This window comes from Zalophus californianus, chromosome 17 (assembly GCF_009762305.2).
Source record: "Zalophus californianus isolate mZalCal1 chromosome 17, mZalCal1.pri.v2, whole genome shotgun sequence".
Classification (NCBI taxonomy): Eukaryota; Metazoa; Chordata; class Mammalia; order Carnivora; family Otariidae; genus Zalophus; species Zalophus californianus.
The window spans coordinates 36,022,321-36,044,392 of NC_045611.1; the positions used below are offsets into that span (position 1 = coordinate 36,022,321).

The following is a 22,072-nucleotide window of genomic DNA, read 5'->3' on the forward strand; positions in this document are numbered from 1 at the left end:
GGTTTTGGAGGGCTTTTGTTCTCTGGCAGCTTTCTCTGGCAGCATTCTGCGTCTCTTCCTAGAGTCAGAGCAGAAGAGACCGTTTCCAACCCTCTGCCTCAGAGCAGAGATCGCAGTCTGTTCTTCGGTGAGCTCTCCAGGCCACACCATCTCCATTTCTGTCTGTGCTGCTATAAACTGCAGTATCCTGGGTTGTGTGCCCCTCAGCAGCACTCCCAGTCCTCACCTTCAGATCAGGGCATATCTCTGCCCTTTGTGCTTTTAAAACCGCCAGCCGTCCCCAGTTTGCACGTGCGGCCCCGCCACTCCAAGTTTCAGTTCAGGGGGCTGCCCTAAGGTCCTTTCCCCACCACTCCCAGTCTGCAAGTCTGTGCCCGGTCCCCAGCACGGGAGGCTTTCGCTCACCGGCGGTGCAGGATCCCTCTGGCTCCCTCCCCCTTCTGTTTATCTTCCAATATCTGCCCATGGAATCACAGCTTCCTGCTTCATACCTCACATCCAGCTGCCTGCAGATCCAGATATATCTTCTTATAGCTCAGGCTGATTTTGTCGGTGTTCAGAGTGGTCTGGTAGATATCCACTTCAATTCAGGGGACTGGTTGGAATAGGGTCCCCTATTCCTCTGCCATCTTTTCCTTCATCTTTTTTTTTTTTTTAAGATTTTATTTGTTTGACAGACAACGAGAAAGGAAACACAAGCTGAGGGTGTGGGAGAGGGAGAAGCAGGCTCCCTGCTAAGCAGGGAGCCTGGTGTGGGACTCATTCCCAGGACCCTGAGATCATGCCCTGAGCCGAAGGGAGATGCTTAACAACTGAGCCACCCAGGTGTCCCTCCATTGCACTCTTTTTTTTTTTAAAGATTTTATTTATTTATTTGAGAGAGAGAGAATGAGAGACAGAGGGCATGAGAGGGAAGAGGGTCAGAGGGAGAAGCAGACTCCCTGCCGAGCAGGGAGCCCAATGTGGGACTCGATCCCGGGACTCCAGGATCATGACCTGAGCCGAAGGCAGTCGCTTAACCAACTGAGCCACCCAGGCGCCCTCCATTGCACTCTTTTTAGCACCAAGTATCTCAGGTATTAGTCCTGCCAGTAGGGTGCTTTGAGCATGTTTGAGAATGCTTCCAGTATCCGTGTTTAGAAATGCAAAGTAAGTAAAATATGTGGTAAAATGAGCTAAAAGTGTATAGAATGACTTTTTATAAAGGAAGAGACCATCTTTTTTTTTTTTTTTTTTTGAAAGAACCTTCATTACACTACTTCTGACAAATAATAGGACCTTAGCCCTTCCAGCCTAGGAAAATACATAGTGCCTGGGACATGGCATCCTGTCAGCATTCTCAAGGACAGCGTTATGTGTCGTTCCCTTTCCCCCCACCCCCCCGTGGCCTTTACCTAAGGTACAATGGAATTTTTATTTCTGAAATAAACTTTAGAATTAGTATATGTCAGTGAGCCATGACAGATTTAAAACAAAGCTATTGGGAGGGCAGAGCAAACTGAGATGGAGGTACTTTTTACTCCTGAGAGTTGCAAACTATCAACTGACTTAAAAGTATATAGTATTTCCAGTCAATTTTAAAATGGTGATCAGTAGACGCCTGGGTGGCTCAGTCAGTTAAGCATCTGCCTTTGGCTCAGGTCATGATCTTGGGGTCCTTGGATCAAGCCCCACATTGAGCCCACATAGGGCTCCCTGCTCAGTAGAGAGCCTGCTTCTCACTCTCCCTCTGCCTGCTGCTCTGCATACTTGTGCTCTCTATCTCACTGTCAAATAAATAAATAAAATCTTTAAAAATAATAATAAAATAAAAATAAAAATGGTGATCAGTATGGAGCCCCTGGGTGGCTCAGTTGTTCATGTGGCCATTTCTTGATTTGGCTTAGGTCATGATCTCATGGTCCTGGGATTGAGAACCCCTTTGGGCTCTGTGCTTAGTGGGGAGTAAGCTTGAGGATTCTCTCTCCATTTCCCTCTGCCTTTCCCCCAACTCGCACATACTCACTCTCTCTAAAATAAATAAATCTCTAAAAAAAAAAAAAAAACTGATCAGTATGCCAAATACACACACACTTTTTTCCTTCAAAATATATCTGTGCAACAGCTCAATTAGCTCTAACTTTTAAGTGTTTCTCTCCTCTTAAACTAAAGTTAATTTTTGTGATCATTAAAAATATAATGCAGATGAAAGAAATGATGGATTATTTTATAAAAACATTTAGCGTATGAACTACTAAACATAAAATGAGTTCTTAAAGCTTGCTGCTAGTGTTTAAATTCTTTCCTGTTGCTCACAGAAGCATTTCTAGTATGAGTACTAGAATAAATAGTAATTCCAACATACATACCAAAGTATATAAAATGTTTAATATCCCAAAGGATGAATCCCAATATATTTTGGTAATTGAGAATTCTGTTTACCTAAAGAGATTTAAATTAAAAGCTATATATATTAAATGACACTGTACTGTTAATGTGTTATGGTTGCCCATGGTTTTATTAATCCCCAAAACATAAGAGAGCCAAATGTTTGATGAAGTTTGTTATAATTCCATGGTCTTGTATTTAATAACTAACTATATTTACTGTGACATGAAGTCAGTCTTTTGTAAGACTTTTTAGATGTTTGTATTTTATTTATACATATAAAATTTACCACCTATTTTTAAATTATACTTCTTGATAATAAATTGATAATTTATTGATAATGCATTGATAATAAATCCATTCATAATCCAGACCTATCATCACTACAGTCCTCCTATAACCCTTATCATCTTGTAAAATAGAAACTCTAACCACTAACTTATTCTCCTCCATCCCAATCCCCTGGCAACTACATAAGGTATTCTTCTTAGGTGTCTATGATTTTGATTACTGTAAGTCTCTCATGTAACTGGAATCTTAAAGTATTTGGCTTTTTGTGACTGGCTTATTTTATTTACTGTTATATTCTCAAGATTCATCCATGTTATAGCATATGTCAAAAATCCCATTCTTTTTCAGGCTACATAATATTCCATTGCATGTATATTCCACATTTATCTGTTGATTGATGATGCTTAGGTTGCTTCCACGTTTTAGCTATAATGAAAAATGCTATTATGAACATGGGTGTAGAAACATCTCTTGGAGACCTTGTTTTTAATTCTTTTAGGTATATACCTAGAAGTGGGATTGCTGGATTTGTGGTAATTCTATTTTTAATTTTTTGAGGACCTGCCCTCACAGCAGCTTTACCATTTTATATTCCCACCAACAGTGTACAAGGGTTCCAGTTTCTCCACATGCTTGCTGACATCTGTTTTGTTTTTCTCCACAGTAGCCATCCTAATGTGTATAAAGATATTTTGTTGTAGTTTTGATTTATATTTCTCTAATGTTTACTGATGTTAAGCATCTTCTTATGTACTTATTGGTCATTTGCATATTTTCTTTGGAGAATTGTCTATTCAAATCTTTTGCTCTTGTTTAATCAGGTTTTTTTTTTTCTTGTTGCTGTTAAGTTTTAGTTTTTTATGGGTTTGAGATATTTCTCCCTCATCGATACCCTGATTTGCCAACATTTTCTCCAATTCTGTGGGGTGCTTTTATACTCTGTTGATACTGTGTGATGCAAAAATGTTTTTTAAATTTTTACAAAGTCCAATATGTCTGTTGTTGTTATTGTAACATTATTTTCTTCCAGTCCAGGAACATGACATGTGTTTCCATTTGTTCATCTTCTTAATGATTCTTTTTCAGGATTGTTTTATAGTTTTCATTGCACAGGTCTTTTACCTCCTTGGTTAACTCCTGAGTATTATATTCTTTTGATTCAATTGTAAATGAAACTGTTTTCTTAATTGCGTTTTGGGATTGTTCCTTGCTAGTGTATGGTAATGCAACCAACTTTTGCGTGTTAATTTTGTATCCTGCTACTTCGCTAATTTATTAGTTCTAACATTTTTTGTGGAATATTTAGGGTTTTGTGCAAATAAGATCATATAATCTGTAAGGAGAGATAATTTTACTTCTTCCTTTCCAATTTGAATGCCTTTTGTTTCTTTTTCTTGCCTAATTGTTCTGGCTAGAACTTCTAGTACTTTGTCAAAAAGAAGTGGTGATAATGATCATTCTTACTTTTTTCTTCATCTTAGAGAAAAAGCTTTCAGTCTTTCACCATTGAATATGATATTAACTGTGGCATTTTCATATTAGGTTTTATTTATGTTGAAATAGTTTCCTTCTATTTCTAGTTAAGTGTTTTTATCATGAAATGGTGTTGAATTTTGTCAAATGCTTTTTCTCCATCAGTTGAGAAGACCATGTGTGTTTTTCCTTCATTCTGTTAATATGATATAATATACTGATCAATTTTCATATGTGGAACCATCCTTGTGTTCTAGAAATAAACCCCACTTGATCATGGTGTATAATCTCTTCAGGATGCTGCTGAATTTGATTTTCTGAATTTTCTTGAGGACTTTTCTTTCAGTTTTCATGAAGGATATTGGCTTGCAGTTTGGTTTTTTTTCCTTGCACTGTCTTCGTCAGCTTTGGTATCAGGGTAATGCTGACCTCATAGAATGAGTTAGAAAATGTTCCCTCCTCTTCAATTTTTTTGGAAACATTTGAGAAGGATTGGTATAAGTCCTTCTTTAAATGTTTAATAGAATAAATGTTTAAAATCACGGATTTTCTTTATTGGGAGTTTTTTGATTACTGATTTCAATTTATTATTAGTTATAGGTCTGTGCGGATTTTCTGTTTCTTCATGACTTAGGTTCATACTGCTCTCTTATAATTCTTTACTTCCATAGACATGGTAGTAATATTCTCAATGATCATTTCTGATTTTAGTAATTTGTGCCTTCTCTCTTTTTTCTTGAAGTCCATTTAGAGAAAGGTTTGTCAATTTTGTCCATCTTTTCCATGAACCAAATTTGGATTCATTGATGTTTTCTATAATTTTTGTTCCCTATTTTGTTTATCTCTACTCTGATCTATAGTGTTTCCTTTCTTCTACTAGCTTTGGATTTAGTTTGTTTTTCTAGTGCTATAAGTTGTAAAGTTAGGTTATTGAGATTGTTTCTGTTTTTTAACATATTTATAGCTATAAATTTCTCCTGTAGCACTGCTTTCACTGTGTCCTATAAGTTTTATAATGTGTTTTTGTTTTCTTCTTCACAAATTTCTCTTTTGATCCATTTTTTATACAGTATTGTTTAATTTCTACAAATATGTGAATTTTCTAATTTTAATTTTATTGTTGATTTCTAATTTCATGCCCTTGTATTCAGAGAAGATACTTTGTATGATACCTGTCTTTTTAAATCTTAAAAAGAGTTAATTTGTAGCATAACCTATAGTCTACTAAAAATGTCCCATTTGTACATAAGAAGAATATGCTGTTGTTAGTAACATGTTTTGTACATGAGTTAGATCTAGTTGGTTTATTTTGTTGTTCAAGACCTTTATTTCCTTATCTTCTGCTGGATGTCCTGGCCGTTATTGATAATAAGATATTGAAATCTCCAACTATTATAGTAGAACTGGCTATTTCTCCTTTCAATTCTGTCAGGTTTTACTTCTTATTTTGAAATATGAAATACTTCATATTTGAGGTAAATACCCCAAAGACACAGATGTAGTGTAAAGAAGGGCCATATGCACCCCAATGTTCATAACAGCAATGTCCACAATAGCCAAACTGTGGAAAGAGCCGAGATGCCCTTCAACAGATGAATGGATAAAGAAGATGTGATCCATATATACAATGGACTCTTACTCAGCCATCAGAAAGGATGGATACCCAACTTTTACATCAACATAGATGGGACTGGAGGAGATGATGCTAAGTGAAATAAGTCAAGCAGAGAAAGACAATTACCATATGGTCTCACTTATTTGTGGAACATAAGGAATAGCATGGAGGACACTAGGAGAAGGAAGGGAAAAATGAAGGGGGTGAAATCAGAGGGGGAGACGAACCATGAGAGACTATGGACTCTGAGAAACAAACTGAGGGTTGTGGACGGGAGAGGGGTGGTGGGATGGGTTAGCCTGATGGTGGGTATTAAGGAGGGCATGTACTGCATGGAACACTGGGTGTTATATGAAAAAATTAATCGTGGATCGCTACATCAAAAACTAATGATGTAGGGTGCCTGGGTGGCTCAGATGGTTAAGCGTCTGCCTTCGGCTCAGGTCATGATCCCAGAGTCCTGGGATCGAGTCCCGCATCGGGCTCCCTGCTCCTTGGGAGCCTGCTTCTCCCTCTGCTTCTCTCTCTCTCCCTCTGTCTCTCATGAATAAATAAATAAAATCTTAAAAAAAAAAAAAACTAATGATGTATTGTATGGTGACTAACATAACATAATAAAATTTAAAAAGGGGGGTTGCACCTGGGTGGCCCAGTCATTAAACGTCTGCCTTCGGCTCAGGTCATGATCCCAAGGTCCTGGGATCAAGCCCCACATTGGACTCACTGCTCCTCTCTCTCCCACACCCCTGCTTGTTCCCTCTCTCGCTGTGTCTCCCTCTGTCAAATAAATAAATAAAATATTTTTTTAAAAAAGTACTTCATATTTTATTTCACATTTTGCTGGTCCATTATGAGGTGAATAAATGTGACTGTTATATCTTCTTGCTGTATTGCACATTTTAAGAATAGATAATGTTCGTGTTTATTTTATTTATTTTATTATTTTATTTATTTTACTTTATTTATTTATTTATTTATTTTATTTTATTTTATTTTATGTTAGTCACCATACACTACATCATTAGTTTTTGACGTAGTGATCCACGATTCATTGTTTTCGTATAGCCATGTTTATTTTTTGAAACCTTTTTTGATGTAAAGTCTATTTTGTCTAATATTAGTATAACCACTCCTGCTCAGTTTTGGTTATTATTTGCATTGAATATGTTTTTCCATCCTTTTACTTTCAGTTCTTTTGTGACTTTGACTTTAACGTGAGTCTCTTGTACAGCATATCATTGTGTCATATTTTTATTCATTTTATGAATCTCTGCCTTTTGTTTGGAAAGTTAATCTATTGACATTTAAAGTAATTACTGATAAAAAAAGGACGTAGTTCCACCATTTTACTGTTTGTTTTTCTATATGAGTTATAGCTTTTTTTGCCTCTCATTTCCTAAATTACGCTCTTCTTTTGTGTTCAGTTGATATTCTTTTGTGGAATATTTAAATTCATTTCTCTTTGTATACAGTTTATATCTGTTGTGGTTACCATGGTGATTACATTTACCATCCTAAAGTTATAATCCTCTAATTTGAATTTATATCAATTTAACTTCAAAAACAGAAAAACTCCGCTCCTTTACTGCTCTTTTCTTACCCCTTTAAGTTGTTGATCTCACAAAATTGCATCTTTATTATGTGACCAAAAATATAAATTAATAGTTCTTGTAAATGCATTAGTCTCTTAAATTATATAGAAAATAAAATACATTGTTATAAACCAAAGTTAACGATGGTACTAGCTCTTAGAAAGATTTTTTTAACAATTAGTATTCTTTTATAACATGTAAAAAAAAGTGGAGTTACAAACCATTGTTTAAAACACTAGCTTATTAAAAACTAAAAATGTTAAAAAATTAAACACTAGCTTGTATATAATTGCTTCTGTATTTGTTTTTACTAATATCTTTATTTCAGTATATGGCTTCAGGTCACTGTCTAGTGTCCTCTCATTCCCTCCTGAAAGACTCCCTGAAACAAGTTTTTCAGAGTAGGTCTAATGTTCATGAACTTCCTTAGCTTTTATTTATCTGCATGTCTTAGTCCTCCCTCACTGTTGGACAGTTTTGCTGGATATAGGATTCTTGGTTGACAGTTTTTTTTTTCTTCTAGCATTTTGAGCTTATCGGTGTGCTGCCCTTTTGGCCTCCAGTGTTTCTGATTAAAATATTTAATATTACGTAGGATCCTCTGTATGTGATTAATTGCTGTCAAATTCTCTCTTTAACTTTGTCTTACGAGTTTTGATTACAATGTCTTGGTGTGGCTCCTTTTGAATTCATCTTTTTGGGAGTTCATTGAACTTCTTGGATATTTATATTAATGTATTTCATCAAATTAAGGAAGTTTTTGGCCATTAGTTCTTCATATTTTCTCTCTGCCCCTCTTTTCCTTCTCTTTGTGAAACTTCCAGTGTCCCACAGGCCCCTTAGGGACTATGCCCTTTTCTTCAGTCTTGTATCTCTCTGTTCCAGACTCAATAGTTTCCAGTGTCCTTTCAAGTTCACTGCTTTATTTTTTCCTCTGTCTGCTAAAATCTGCCTTTAATTTCCTCTGGTAGATGTTTCATTCATTTACTATACTTTTTCACTCTAAAATTTTATTGTGGTTTCTTTTTAGGTTTTCTGTCTCTTTATTAATATTTCCATTTTGTTCAAACATTGTTTTATTGACTTTCTGCACATCTTCCTATAGATCTTTGATCATCTTTAAGATGATTTTTTTAAAGTCTTTGTCTACTAGATCTACCACCAGATCTTTTCAGGGACAGTTTCTGTTGATTTTATTTTCCTTTGAATGGGCTGTACTTTACTTTTTCTTTGCATGCATTGTGATTTCTTAGTGAACACTAGATATTGGAATCTAATAAATGTTCTAACTCTTGAAATTAGTTTCTCTCCCTTCCCCAGAGCTTACCTTTTGTTGTTGTTGTTTATTGGTTTTGACTGTTGTAGGCTCTCTCAGTGCCAGGAGTCAACCTGAGGTATAAACTTAAGGTCTTCTCAAATCTTTTATGGGGCTGTGCCTTTTCCTGAGCATGTGTGGTCACTTTCTAATTTTTCCCATATATTCAGTTGCTCTTTAATGTCATCCTTAATGTCTGGTTCCTAAATTGGGAAAAAGAAAAATGGGGGTCAGGGGACCAGCCTTTTAAGTCCCTTGGAAGTTATTTCAGCTGGAAGTGGGGGGTGCAACAAGAGGGGTGCAAGAACAATGGCTGCCGTCCTGTTTGCCTGTACCTCAGAAGCAGCAGTCAGTGATCAGAGAACAGATCCTCAGTATTTGGAGGACAAGGTCCCAGCTTCTTCACACTGTGCTGATACTGCTTCAGAAGGAGGTGCACACTGCCTTCCATGGAACTGGGGATGAGGGGTGGGTGGCTGATAACTAGGAGCTAGGAGCTGAAATAGACCAAAATTAACTGTAGTTTACCATCCATGTCTTCCTCTGGAAATTGTAAGACCTTTGATAGACTACAGAATTCCGAAATAATTACATGAGGCAGATTCTGCCAGTGCAGTTGTTTTCTTGGTGGGAAGACAGATTCTTGGTGCTTCCTACTCCACCATCTTCCCATAATCCTCTCATCTATAGTCACTCTTTTTTTTTTAATATAGACTTTCATTTTTTATCTTTTTTTAATTTTATTTGATTGTGTTATGTTAACCACCATAGTCACTCTTAACTGTGAATACACTCGAAAAGATCAATCCTATAAGCACTATAATAAATGAAACTTGCCTGTTTCCTCTTTGCCTCTCATTCTTGCAGGATCTCTCCAGTCTACCAAGGACCTTCTCTTGAGCTCTCAGAACATTTTGACATCAGCACAGCCCTTTGGATAGTGTATTGTGTGTGCTACATATTATTACACCACTGATTATCTAATTATGCTAGAGGAATAAAGGCTCAGGCAACCTGAAGTATGATGTAGTCAGAAAAGGAGCAGATACATTAGGTGGATGTGTCCTTGGCTGTTGTTAGAGATCCAGGGACTCTGGGGACCAGGTGACCTTCCATATTACTTCCTGAGCATCTCAGCTCCAGTTGTCCTAAAATGACAGTGCCACTACTTTTATAGCTCTGCTTCTCTCTATGTATTGTTTCTTTTCCCTTTACTGGTAGGCTGATGTTGTTCCTCAGAGGCTATGGCTTTGGATGTGTGCACAGTCACCCTGGATGACAGTAGTTTTAGTAGGGCTCTCTTTGTCTCTTTCCCTGATCACACTCAACTGTTAGGCTAACTACCAGCTGATCGCTGTGTTATTTTCAACGATACCTTGGGCATAAATTCCTCCATAGTCTGATATAATTAAGTTTGGACTCCTTTGCAGGTTAGTTTTTTAGGTCAGTGTTTTAGGCTATTTAGACCCCAGGCAGGTTCTTATTTCTTCTTTCCTTAGTTCTCTCTGCTAAGCTATCCAGTCTGTGGTTTAGGATATTTCTTTTATGAAGCTGACAGCCTCCTCTAATTGCTTTTCTTTCATTGGTTTTGAGTTTGCCCTTGGGCTTGAACTTCCAACTTTCTGTTTCAAATAGAGTCAGTTCCTTAGACAAGAGCTTGGGAGCTCTCTGTGTAGAGCCTCCCTCTCCTCCTGGGTAAAATCTTTGGTCCATGGCTCCAAACCTGGGAGCCAGGACAGTGATGTACTTCTTTGAGAGACACACCTGCTTTAGGAGAGCACAGGTTGAGGGTGGTAGCTTCTGATCTTCTTGGCTTACCTCTCTAGCATGAACCAACAGCCTACAAATGAGCTAGGATGCTGATGATCAGAACACCACTATTTTAAATGTGTTGTGCCTAAGGAAGATCCTCCATCCTGTGAGTGGGGGCTGAGTTGAAGAAGAGAATCCCTGATATCTCAGCTATACTCGCTTGAAATTTAGCCTCTGCAACACATTGCTGGGGGAGATGAAAAATGCTGGCACCTGCCTCTCCCAAGAACATGCCATAACCCTTAGTTACTCTAGAAGAATAGATTGCTATAGAGGAATAGTTTGATTGGTAGCTGGGGAGAAAGGCTCTGTTTTGGCTGTACCTGCCTAAAGCAGAGTTTCGATCACACTGAGCTAGGAGGGAAACAGAGAGAGTTGGTTGTGGTTCTTATGCAGCAGATTCTCACTACTCTTACTGAGTTGTTTTTTTGTTATGTTTTGTTTTGTTTTTTAAAGGGATGTTTCTCCATCTGCTATAGGCTTTTACAACAATGTCCAGAGACTTAAAGTGGGTTTTTTTAGATGATTTTTCCCAGTTATGCTTGTTTTCCTGGGGAACAGGTCTATGGCACTAACTCCTCATGCTGCCATCCAAAGATGAAACTTTCACATTTAGTAGGCATTTGCCAACCTAAAAGGAGCCCATCCTAATGCCAAATTGTGATTTTTGTTTAAGCCTATGGGCTTGAATTTAGTTGTTCACATTTTGTGGTGGGGCTTTTTCAGGATGATGTTTTATAATGGATGCTATATGGGATTATTCTGGCATGTTAGAGATTGTTCTGTAAGTAAATATGACAAATTTACAAAACATCATTAGAACTTCCCTATCTGGCTTAACAAACCTTTCCTTTTTTATTTTTGGCACAGTGTTTTAATTGGGTTTTCAGTTTTAAATGATGAAGTTCTGATTCTCATGTTAGGCCCTTTGACATTAAAAAAGAAAGGTTAAATCTCTTCTTATTGATGTGAGCACTCTTAACATGACCTATAAATAACATTCTACTATTATAACAGGCAGAGAAGACAGATTTAAAAGAAGGCTAATTAGAGGTTTAATAGACACTATAAGGTTTACTATTTGCATTACAGCTGTCCACTTTCCATATTAAAGATGTACTTTTGGAGTAACACTAAGTTTTTTAAATTATTTCATGTAGCTATTTGAAAGGAAGCTTTAATGCATTTAATATGCACTTAATTTTTATGTTTAATCATACTGTACTTGTTTCTGCTTCATGAGAAATACATTTGTAATGTCACATCTGAGGTTTGGGGACTACTTTAATCAATTCCTTATTCTTGAGGAAATTATTTCCTCCTACAGAATTATCTTTAACTTCAGATTTTGTATAGCTGGAATGGGTATATGAGCAGTTTTTATAATTGTGAGGTGTACTTGGTGTGTACATTACACCAATAAGATAAGCTTTGCCTAATACTTGTCTCTGAATGAGGGAGAGGCCATGAGTGTGTCTCATTATTTTAATCAGTTGCTTTAACCTGAAGTTTCTTAATGATTTCATTGTTTGGTTTTAACTTACTCTGTATATGTGGAGTTTTATATGCTATAAAATACCGTGTGTTGATAGTATTAGCAAGTCACTGATAAGAGTATTAAATAACTTCTGAAAGTAATTACCTGTTAAGTTTCTGACCACACAAACATCACCTTCTTGTGAAGCCCTCCTCAAGTTCATCTAAGCAGTATCTCTGTCAACTTATTTCCCATCACACACGATCGTAATTCTAGCAGAGCCATTGCCACATGGTATTTGTCCATTTCCACATCTGTCTCCCTCACAGACAAAGTTCCTCAAAAGAAAGGAGCATGCCTCATTTGTGTTTATCTAATACCTAATTGAGTGCCAAGCACATGGGATGTGCTCAAAAGATGTTGAACGAGTGGGTGGATATGATATGGAAGAAATCTTAAAGATCATTTAGTTTAACCACATCATTTTATAGGCAAAGAAATGAAGCCCAGAAAGGTTAATGCTTTGCTTTACTTTTTCCAACTTACTGGAATTTATTACACTTGAAGCATTTTATCACTACATTGCTCTAGATTTAGCAAAAATATTCCCTTCCAGGATGTTCCAGAAATGTGAGGCATAGAAACCATATAGATGGATTCTCTCATTAAGGCCACTGTTATCCTAGTGTATAGAAAGTTCCTCTCTGGTGCTTAGAAGGAGACTGACACCAGGTAAGAAGAAAAGCAGCACACAAATCAAGAGTTCCAAAACAGGATGGGGCATAACTGCCTACTGTTAGAAGTTTGCTTTTGAGTGACCATGAGTTTAAATCATTTTTAAAAACTCATTTTGTATGCTAAACTGCCCTGCCCGTGGACTTACAGGAGGAATAATCTGCTAAACTTTTCTGACCATATATATTGCGTTTGCAGTTCAGTCTGACATAGCCATTGTCAGAGAGACCAACAGCTGCTACTCATAAATTTTAGAGCATTCCTCGCCTTGATTGAATCATGCCACTTGAGAAATAAATTACTTTCAGGTTGAATTTTATTTTAAATGTCTAGCCACTATTTTTGTGAGTAAAACAGGTTTCTTCTCTAACCCAAACCCCCTGAGTAGGAGCCCATCATGTAGTGAAAATTAAGAATTCAATTAAAAATGAAACAACTCAGGAGATAGAAATGCATAAAAGATACAGTTAAGGTCCCTTAACAGTCCTTTAACATCAGTAGAGAGTGACACACAATCTTTTTTTATTTCTGCTTCTACACAGAAGTCTACACATATGGTTGCTCTTTTTTTTTTTTAAGTTTTTATTTAAATTCCACTTAGTTAATGGGATGCCTGGGTGGTTGGTTAAGTTGGTTAAGTGTCCTCCTTCAGCTCGGGTCCTGGGATCGAGTCCCGCATCAGGCTCCTTGCTCAGTGAGGAGCTTGCTTCTGCCTCTGCCTCTGCTGCTCCCCCTGCTTGTTCCCCCTCTCTTTCTCTCTCTCTAACAAATAAATAAATAAAATCTTTAAAATAAATAAAATTCCACTTAGTTAACATACAGTGTAATATTGGTTTCAGGAGTAGAATTTAGTGATTCGTCACTTACATACAACACCCATTGCTCATCTCAACAAGTGCCCTCCTTAATACGAATCACGCATTTAACCCATCCCCTACCCACTCCCTCCAGTAACCCTCACTTTGTTCTCTTTAGTTAAGAGTCTTTCTTGGTTTGCCTCTCTTTTTTTTCCCCTGTTGTTCATCTGTTTTGTTTCTTAAATGCACATATGAGTGAAATCATATGGTATGCTTAGCGCAATATACTCTAGCTCCATCCACATCATTGCAAATGGCAAGATTTCATTCTTTTTTATGAGTGAATAGTATTCCATTGTGTGGAATATATATATATATATATATATACACCACAACTTCATTATCCATTCATCAGTCGATGGACATCTAGGGTCTCTCCATAGTTTGGTTATTGTTGATAATGCTGCTATACACATCAGGGTGCATGTGCCCCTTCAAATCAGTATGTTTGTATCCTTTGAGTAAATACCTAGTAGTGCAATTGCTAGTTTGTAGGGTAGTTCTATTTTTAACTTTTTGAGGAACCTCCATACTGTTTTCCGAGTGGCTACACCAGTTTGCATTCCCAGCAACAGTGTAAGAGGGTTCCCCTTTCTCCGCATCCTTGCCAACATCTGTTGTTTCCTGGACACACAATCTTTTTATCCAGAGGAAGTAAGAATTCAGAAATCCAACATGCCATGTTAGTGCTGTGTAGGCAGCTATTGAGCAATTGGCAAGTATGACATCTTTATAAATTTGTAAATAAGACATAAGTGGGAACGGTAATAAAGGATCAGAATTCTGGAATGAAAGGGACAAATGGAAGTAGGTAGCCTTATTGTATAAACCAAATGGATGCAGGCTGACTTGACTGCCCTGAGGAAAAAACATCAGGGCAAATGCGGTTCTAAAATTGGTGTTATAAAACCTTCATTCAAGTAAACTTACTTTATTGAGAGCTGATGGAAAATATGAAAATCGTAGTGGTGATTAATGCCAAGTCCCTGTTCTCCAGGTCTTTCCATCATTAAGTGTTATCATCTCTAATGAATTCTTTACCTTCTGGAACATAGAGGACTCTTCTAAAAGATGAAGTGTCTTCTCATATTGGAATTTTAAATCATAATGTTTGTTCACCCATCAAAACATTACAAGATTAAAGACACTAAAACTGCAAATTCCCCCAGGTTCCTTAAGACTCTGACCTCTTAGGAGTAGAGGAAATATGTGACTTCAGTTGAAAGATATATATAAAACACTAGAATTCAAAATACTGCTGAGACTTTGAAGATCATTAGCTTATAATTACCTTGATTACATTTCTCTTAAAAATTCAACATACAAGTTCTGAAAAATAAATTTCCCATAGTAAAAATGTCAGTGAAATACATCCATTCTTCATTTGTTAATAGTCCTCTTCAAATAGAAATTATAATCCCCTTAAACATTCAATTTTAAGGTCTTACTAGGCCTCCCTCATCATTTGCTGCCAGCAGCCTATTACTTACTTAAAGTTTATTGTTTTCACCGGAGATTCTTGTGTTCCTCCACAATCTGAACTAAATAAATCCAATCTTTTTTTTTGCTTACAACAAAAGGACTTCTGATAATGATTTGACTGATGAGGGAAGGTGGATATGGGAGTTGTTTCTTGTTTACCCAGGATTGAGGGCTTTCAGTCTTATAATGTGTGCCTGTGTTCCAGAATATGGTGTCTAAGTCTCTCTGTATCTTGTGTACACTCTGTTAAGTTTGAGGTAGTCCGAGCTCTCTGCCGAGTATAGTGAATCTTCATTTGGGGCCCAGTGCTTCAGAATGAGAAAAAGAAAGGGAAGGGAAGTCTAGATAGAAGGGTATGAACTTAAAAAGAAATATTTGAGGGGCACCTGGGTGGCTCAGGCCATTGAACGTCCGACTCTGGATTTCAGCTCAGGTCATGATCTCAGGGTCGTGGGATAGAGCCCTGAACTGGGCTTGTCCCTCTCCCTCTGCTCCTCCCCCTGCTCATGTTCTCTCTCTCTCTGTGTCTAAAATAAATAAATAAAAATCTTTAAAAAATGAAATTTGAAAAATGATTCCTAGAAATTTATACATCTTCCTTAAACATTGTTTTGTGAATGGAGACCCATTTAAACAGATTCCTCATATCTTATTAAATTTAGTGCATCTGTACAGAATATGATTTGGGAGTATTATTTGACATAGGAATATAGGAAGTAGGGTTGGTTCTCTGCTCACAGATATGTAAGCAAAGCAGTAGCCTATCAGAGGTTTCAATCTAGTACCTCTGGCTAAAACTGGAGCCTGAAGAAATGTTTTGGTGTTTTGCCCTTAATGCTTAACATATTTTGAATTAGATTTCAATATTTTTAAAATATAATTTTTCGTATTTAAAAACCATATTTCCATAACAGTAATTGCCTGGAGCTAATTAGTTGATGTCTTCTTTGGTCAGTTCTTGTTGCTTCATCTAGGTCACTACTTCCCACCATCTCATCCATCCTGAGATCCATGGTCGGTTTTTGTGCTCTGTGACTTTTTATTGTTTGATCATCTTGATTGTACCAGGACCCATTAACTTATTTATGTTGGAGCCTCATGCCTTACAGCATGTGAGTTGATGACCTCTGAACTCTGAGGGCTGCTGGGAAGGGGAAGAGCCCATTTTCTTCACAACTTCAGCTGTCATGTGGACTTCAGTGTGCTTTTCTATGAACAAGTGGAAGCAGAGGAAAGATATTTTTATTCTACACACTTATGCTCATCTTCGCTAATATAACCAGACCTAAGAAAGACTGGACAGTACTATAGAGCAGATGTAAACATGAGCTTGGCATGTCCTCCAGGCTCAAGATTAAAACAGCACAAACTGTGATACTGCTTTGAACCATTCTTTGTGGAAATACCTGAAGCTTCCAGAAAATACTAAAAATGTCTTATAAACTGTATTTTTCCAAATGAACCACAGTATTTACTCCGTTGGAAATATAGTGACTTTCATCATTCAAGGAGAATTTCTTCATGCAGGAATTCTAAATGACATTATGAATACTTTTTAAAAACTTCCATCAGAATTTTTTTTTCAAACATCAAGACTTCACACTGAAAGGATACAGTGCTAGAAATTACAGTTTTTAACCTCTTCCTTCCTGCATAGCGTATCAAAAGGGTGTTAGGTGCCCATTACCATCTAACTTTAAACTTTGATCACAATCATAAAGCTTTGTTTGGATTTTTCCTAACATGGTTTAGTCTGCATAGTCAAACTTCCAATTTTAGTTTTTAGGACTCCTAAGTGGGCTTCCTTTTGATGCCAACTTTAACCAGAAGGCTTTTCATTTGAAGGGAAGGCTGTGCAGCACTTTGCAGTGTTTAAAAATGCAGTAGCTTAATCCTTTCAAGCTATGAATGGAGATAATTGAAGCAATACCATTTAATGTTTTTGTATACACTTACTAAACTATGTGTCTGTATTTTCCGGGGAAGAAAGTGCATGTGCATGGAATAGTTTCACTATTTTACTTGTTACAATAGTCTAATGAAAAAGGATTTAATTGAGTTTGGGGTTTATATCCTGAATTTTTCACTAACTCATGATATGATCTTTTGTTAAGGATTATTTCTTCAGGTGAATACCAGTGATCTCAACTGTTATCATACTATTTTTATTAGCATTTTAAAAATTTAGTTTTCAAGACAGGAAGAATAAACCCATACCCAGAGTATCGTCTACTCCTGTAAAATGAATTGCTGCCTCTTCTAGGATGGAAGGGATCCAATGTAATCACCTTGCCAACCCCAGCTCTTTATCCTACCCCACTCCACATCTCATTCTCCCTGCCCCACCCCTTACCCCTATCTTGTTCAAGCACTCTCAGAATATAGTCTCATGCATACTCTCCTGGCTCCTGCCACTACATGTTAGCTAGGTCCTGGACTTAATTCAGGCTGTAGTTCCTTTTTCCCTTATGTGTACATCACATTCCTGGCCAGATTATTTTGTAACGTAACCCCACTTTGTGGCCTAGTGGCCAGGAGAGAAGATGAGACAAACTGTAGGAAATCCGGAGCATGTTGCCCAATGGTAGCAGAATCTTCTCCATCATCTTTAAACAAGAGAGAACACTAGCCTTTAGGGGAAACACCATTTTCAAACAGGAGTGAATGCCAGCCTTTAACAGTGAAGAGTGGGCCACTTATGCAAGCTTTGATGGCTCGGGTGAATCTGAGGGTTAAAGACTTTCAGGTTCATCACCCAGATGTTCCTAATTCATGAATCAAGTATCATTCTTTCCCAGTTAACATAGCAGACCGGCTTAGGCTGAGAATTTAACCTTCTTGGGAGATCTTCTATTCTTACCATTAAATCCTGGTCTTAGTCTTCAGTTCATTTTTGCCCTCCTACTGCAGGAGATGAGAACCTCTTTAGATGCTACCCAAGAAGCCCTCTGACTTTGACACATGGCTTTTACTTTCTCATCAGTCGTGCTTAGCGTTTGTGTCTCTCCGCTCTTTCTTCAGGTAAGCTTAGCAATAGCCATCTAATTCCATTATGCTTATAGTTAGTGTTTATCTCATATTTCTCAAAAAGCCTGAAATACCACACCCACTAGTGCATTCCCTTCCACCACAATAACATCCCAATAGTACCAGTAAAAGATAGTATGGCCATCTGTGCACTGCTTAACCCTACTGAAAGAATCCTTATTAGCAGCCACTTTTGAAGTGATCCAACTCCAAAATCTTAGTATTTGCTTTCTCAGTCACTTTTGGTATCAACGGTTGCAGATGGCATTTCCTAGGAAGTAGACTCTGAAATGGAAACTAGTGTGCAAGAATTTTAATTTTAGGGAGTGTTCTTGTAGTCAGTACTGCTGGAGGAAATGGGAAGGAAGCAGATTGGGCTATGATTTAGTGTCAGATAAAAGCCTTACCAGACCTTGGGCTTCTGAATGTGCTGTGGCCCTGCAGAGTTGTCCTGAATGATGGTGGGCTCTAGCCTTTATTTCTCTGAACTGACTGTTGAATGCAGGCTAGTGCAGAAAGGGATGAACCTTTGGCAGGGCAGCTCTTTTCACCCAAAGCTGTTTCAGAAAGAACAACTGCATAGGGCTGTCTGCCAGCCGCATTTCCAGCAAGCTGAAGGAATAAGTCTTTCATGCAGAGGGGGTCTGGGTGGCATGTCACAGCATCTGTTACAGTTTCATTGGGTACATTTCCTTTCATTATATTGTGTGAATTACTCTTACCCATGTAGGGGGGGTGAGAATTTGGTTGCTTTATTGACTAAATTTTTTTTTTCTAGCTGTTATTTCATTCTTATTTCATTCAAAGTCAGAGGCATGATTTCATCTTGAATTTTTATTAATTGTCTCTATTTCTCCACATAATGCATCATTTATTTTTTCTATAACCTTTTTACATAATTGAATTGTGAAATGAATTTTTTTATCTGTTATACAAGGTACTTCCAATCCCTCATCTCACTTTACTATATTTCAAAATCTTAATAAATACCTCGTGAAGCTATGAAAATAGAATCAGCAAACACTGTGGTTATAGTTGTTAAATTTTCTAACTATGAATGGAAGAGCAGAAAGCTCATAATTTATCACCCTTTATGCAAATGTATTGAGACTAGTGCAATGCCAACAGAAAAAAACATTTTGTGTTGTTTTTCCAGGAATGATGATAGATTGTTGGTAATCACCCTCCCCTCCCTTCTAACTATCCCCGCTTGGTCTCGTGGTAACAAAATAGCTCTTCCAATCCTACAAAGCTAGCTGGCTTATCAGGGCAACGAGCCTGTGATCCCTTGTCAGAAAGATACCTCCTCATTTATTCACAAATGCGTTCAGAATTTCAACACTGTAATGTTTTCAGTTTGAACAAATTCACCTGTGTTATATAATAATAGTGTAATTGTCCATCTTTACTTCTTTCAAATAGCTCAGAGTTTGCACTGACATGGCTCTAAGTGATTCTTAGAAATCTCTGTGGCTATTAATCCCTAATCACTTTTTTATGCTGATTACCCACATTTTCAGATAAAAATTAACAGCTTTTGGGTGCCTGGGTGGCTCAGTTGGTTAAGCGACTGCTTTCGGCTCAGGTCATGATCCTGGAGTCCCGGGATTGAGTCCCACATTGGGCTTCCTGCTCAGCAGGGAGTCTCCTTCTCCCTCTGACCCTCTTCCCTCTCGTGCTTTCTATCTCTCATTCTCTCTCTCTCAAATAAATAAATAAAATCTTTAAAAAAAAAATTAACAGCTTTTGAACATTCCTAAGACAGGAGTCACTATAATCAGTCATACTTATTTTTAATGAAATGCTCTAACATAAAACCCCTCTTTTCCCAAGACACTTTTTAAAGATGTAATGGAGTAACTGTAGACAGTCCAAGCAAATTTGTAAGAACCACCATACATATATTACATAACTAAATACCATATATATATACACATACACTCTTATATATTTCTATAGACATGTTTATGTGTATATATGTGGTGTGTGTGTGTGTGTGTGTATGGTATCATTTAGTTGTAAAACAGTCATTCAGGCACATATTCAAGTGCATAGAAACCACAGAGGTACAAAAACCAATTAGGAATGACTCCTCCCCTCAAGAAGCTCAAGAAAGATATGAAACTGGAATATCATAGGATCTGTAATAACCATATCAATTGAGATATCATAGTGGAATAACAATGGAGGGAAAGCTATACCTAGGGAAAGGAAGGTCCTCAGGAATGGTGGGGACATCACACAGCTATAACATAAAAGGGTACTACAGAGAGTCAGTTTCTTCTGAGAGAGTAGCCGGAAATGAGCATGGAAACTTAGCTAAACAAGCTTCTTCACGTGGGGAGAAGAGATCCTAGAAGAGAAGGAATGAGATCAAATTTGCACTTTTATTTTTTCATCATGCTGATGGCAGTGTGGAGGGTACATGGGAGAAGGAGAGGATGTTGGCTGTAGCTACATCATCTCACAAATCTCAGGTTATTGTTTGGGAGTTTTCCTAGATGAGTATGGAAGTAGACATTTCATTGGGAGTGTGTGTTTGACAGAGTAAAGAAGTTACCTTCATAAAAGACTACATTTGTATATCCACAGGCAAAGCATCCTTAGTGTGGTAAAAATAAATGCAGAGATTTGATGTATTAGCAAAAAGAATAGTTCCACTTACTTAGAATCAGGAGTTTGAGTACAACTAATTATAACAATGAAGAAATTACCTAGCTTTCTGGGGATTTCTATGAAAATTATTATAATTATTACATAAATTAGCTTCATTAAACTCATATGAAAGCTCTACAAAAAAACACATTAAAATGTGAAGAATAGTTTTCTTAAACATATTTAATGGGGCAAAAAAAAACCTTTTCTTTAAAATAGTCATGGTCTGCATTTCACTCTGAGTAATTCCCATTTTTTAAAGCACAAAAGAATGTTACTTTAATATTCTTATGAGTCAGCTCATCATTTTGAAACTTTATGTATTTGCTAAGTAAAATTGCCATTATGCAAACATAATAAATACTGCTGCTAGAATAGATTTGCAGTTCATCTGGCCTTTGTATTAATAGGATGTTAGATTTGACTGTAAACCTATTATTTTTCAACAAATTATATTAAAAATCTTGTACTTTCCAATAAAACAAATTTTGTTTAGTTGAAATATATGAAGATAATTCTATTCAAAATTTGAAATACAGTTTATTGATCATTTAACATGAGTATTAAAGATTTTGGATGCTATGATACTGTAATTTAAAATAATGCTTAAGCCCAACTACAAGATACAGGGAAATGGAGCTTTTAGGTGAGAAAGCACAATGTGATTCTGATTTGAATATTTTGTTTAACATATAGTTGCCTTAAAATACAAATGTGTAAGATAAAAAGGTTAGTACACATAACTGCTCTTAAAAGTAAAGAATGCTTTTGAGGGAGTAATACCAAATGCTCCCTTTAAATTCATTTTCTTTAATTGTACTATTACAGCATCATCTGCTTTCTTTTCTTTGACAGGATCAAGCTCCTTAAAATATAATTTAAAATATGTTTAAGTACAACTCTTTTAATAACTGTTTTTACATATTGCATTTCTTCCTGTTTTAAATGTATACATCAGTAACAAAACTTACAATTCTATTATTTTCCTTCTAGATTTATTCCTCACGACATTGTCTGCCTCTAATACCTTCCAGTTTGAGATATGGGAAAATGTGGTAAGAAATCTTTTCTTTGAAGCATTTTTAAAATGATGGCTTTCAATAAAAGCACACAATTTTAGAATATAAAATGAAAGTAATCACTTGGTCGGTTGGTTTCAGCAATAAATAAAACAACTTTAAGAGCCTTTGGTTGCATTGCTGCAAACTGCTGAATATTGCTAAAGGAAATGATTCATTCAGCATCAATTCCTCTGCAGGTTTTTAGGCATGACTGCCAATTAAACCAATCAGTCTGCCCTAATGCGAATGTTAACAGGGCCCCTGCTAGGCTGTCAGCTGTTGAGAGAGGTGACTGTCATTTAATTTGTCAGCA

General features: G+C 36.8%; 1 protein-coding gene across 1 annotated transcript in view; it reads left to right on the forward strand.

Moving 5' to 3' along the window:
* The window catches only part of ITFG1 (integrin alpha FG-GAP repeat containing 1), a 327,184-nt gene that overhangs the window by 77,852 nt on the left and 227,260 nt on the right, over positions 1-22,072 (forward strand). Inside the window, exon 7 of the mRNA XM_027620347.2 lies at positions 21,692-21,753. Coding sequence (XP_027476148.1) covers positions 21,692-21,753 — 62 coding nt within the window. The remainder of the gene's footprint in view (positions 1-21,691; positions 21,754-22,072) is intronic.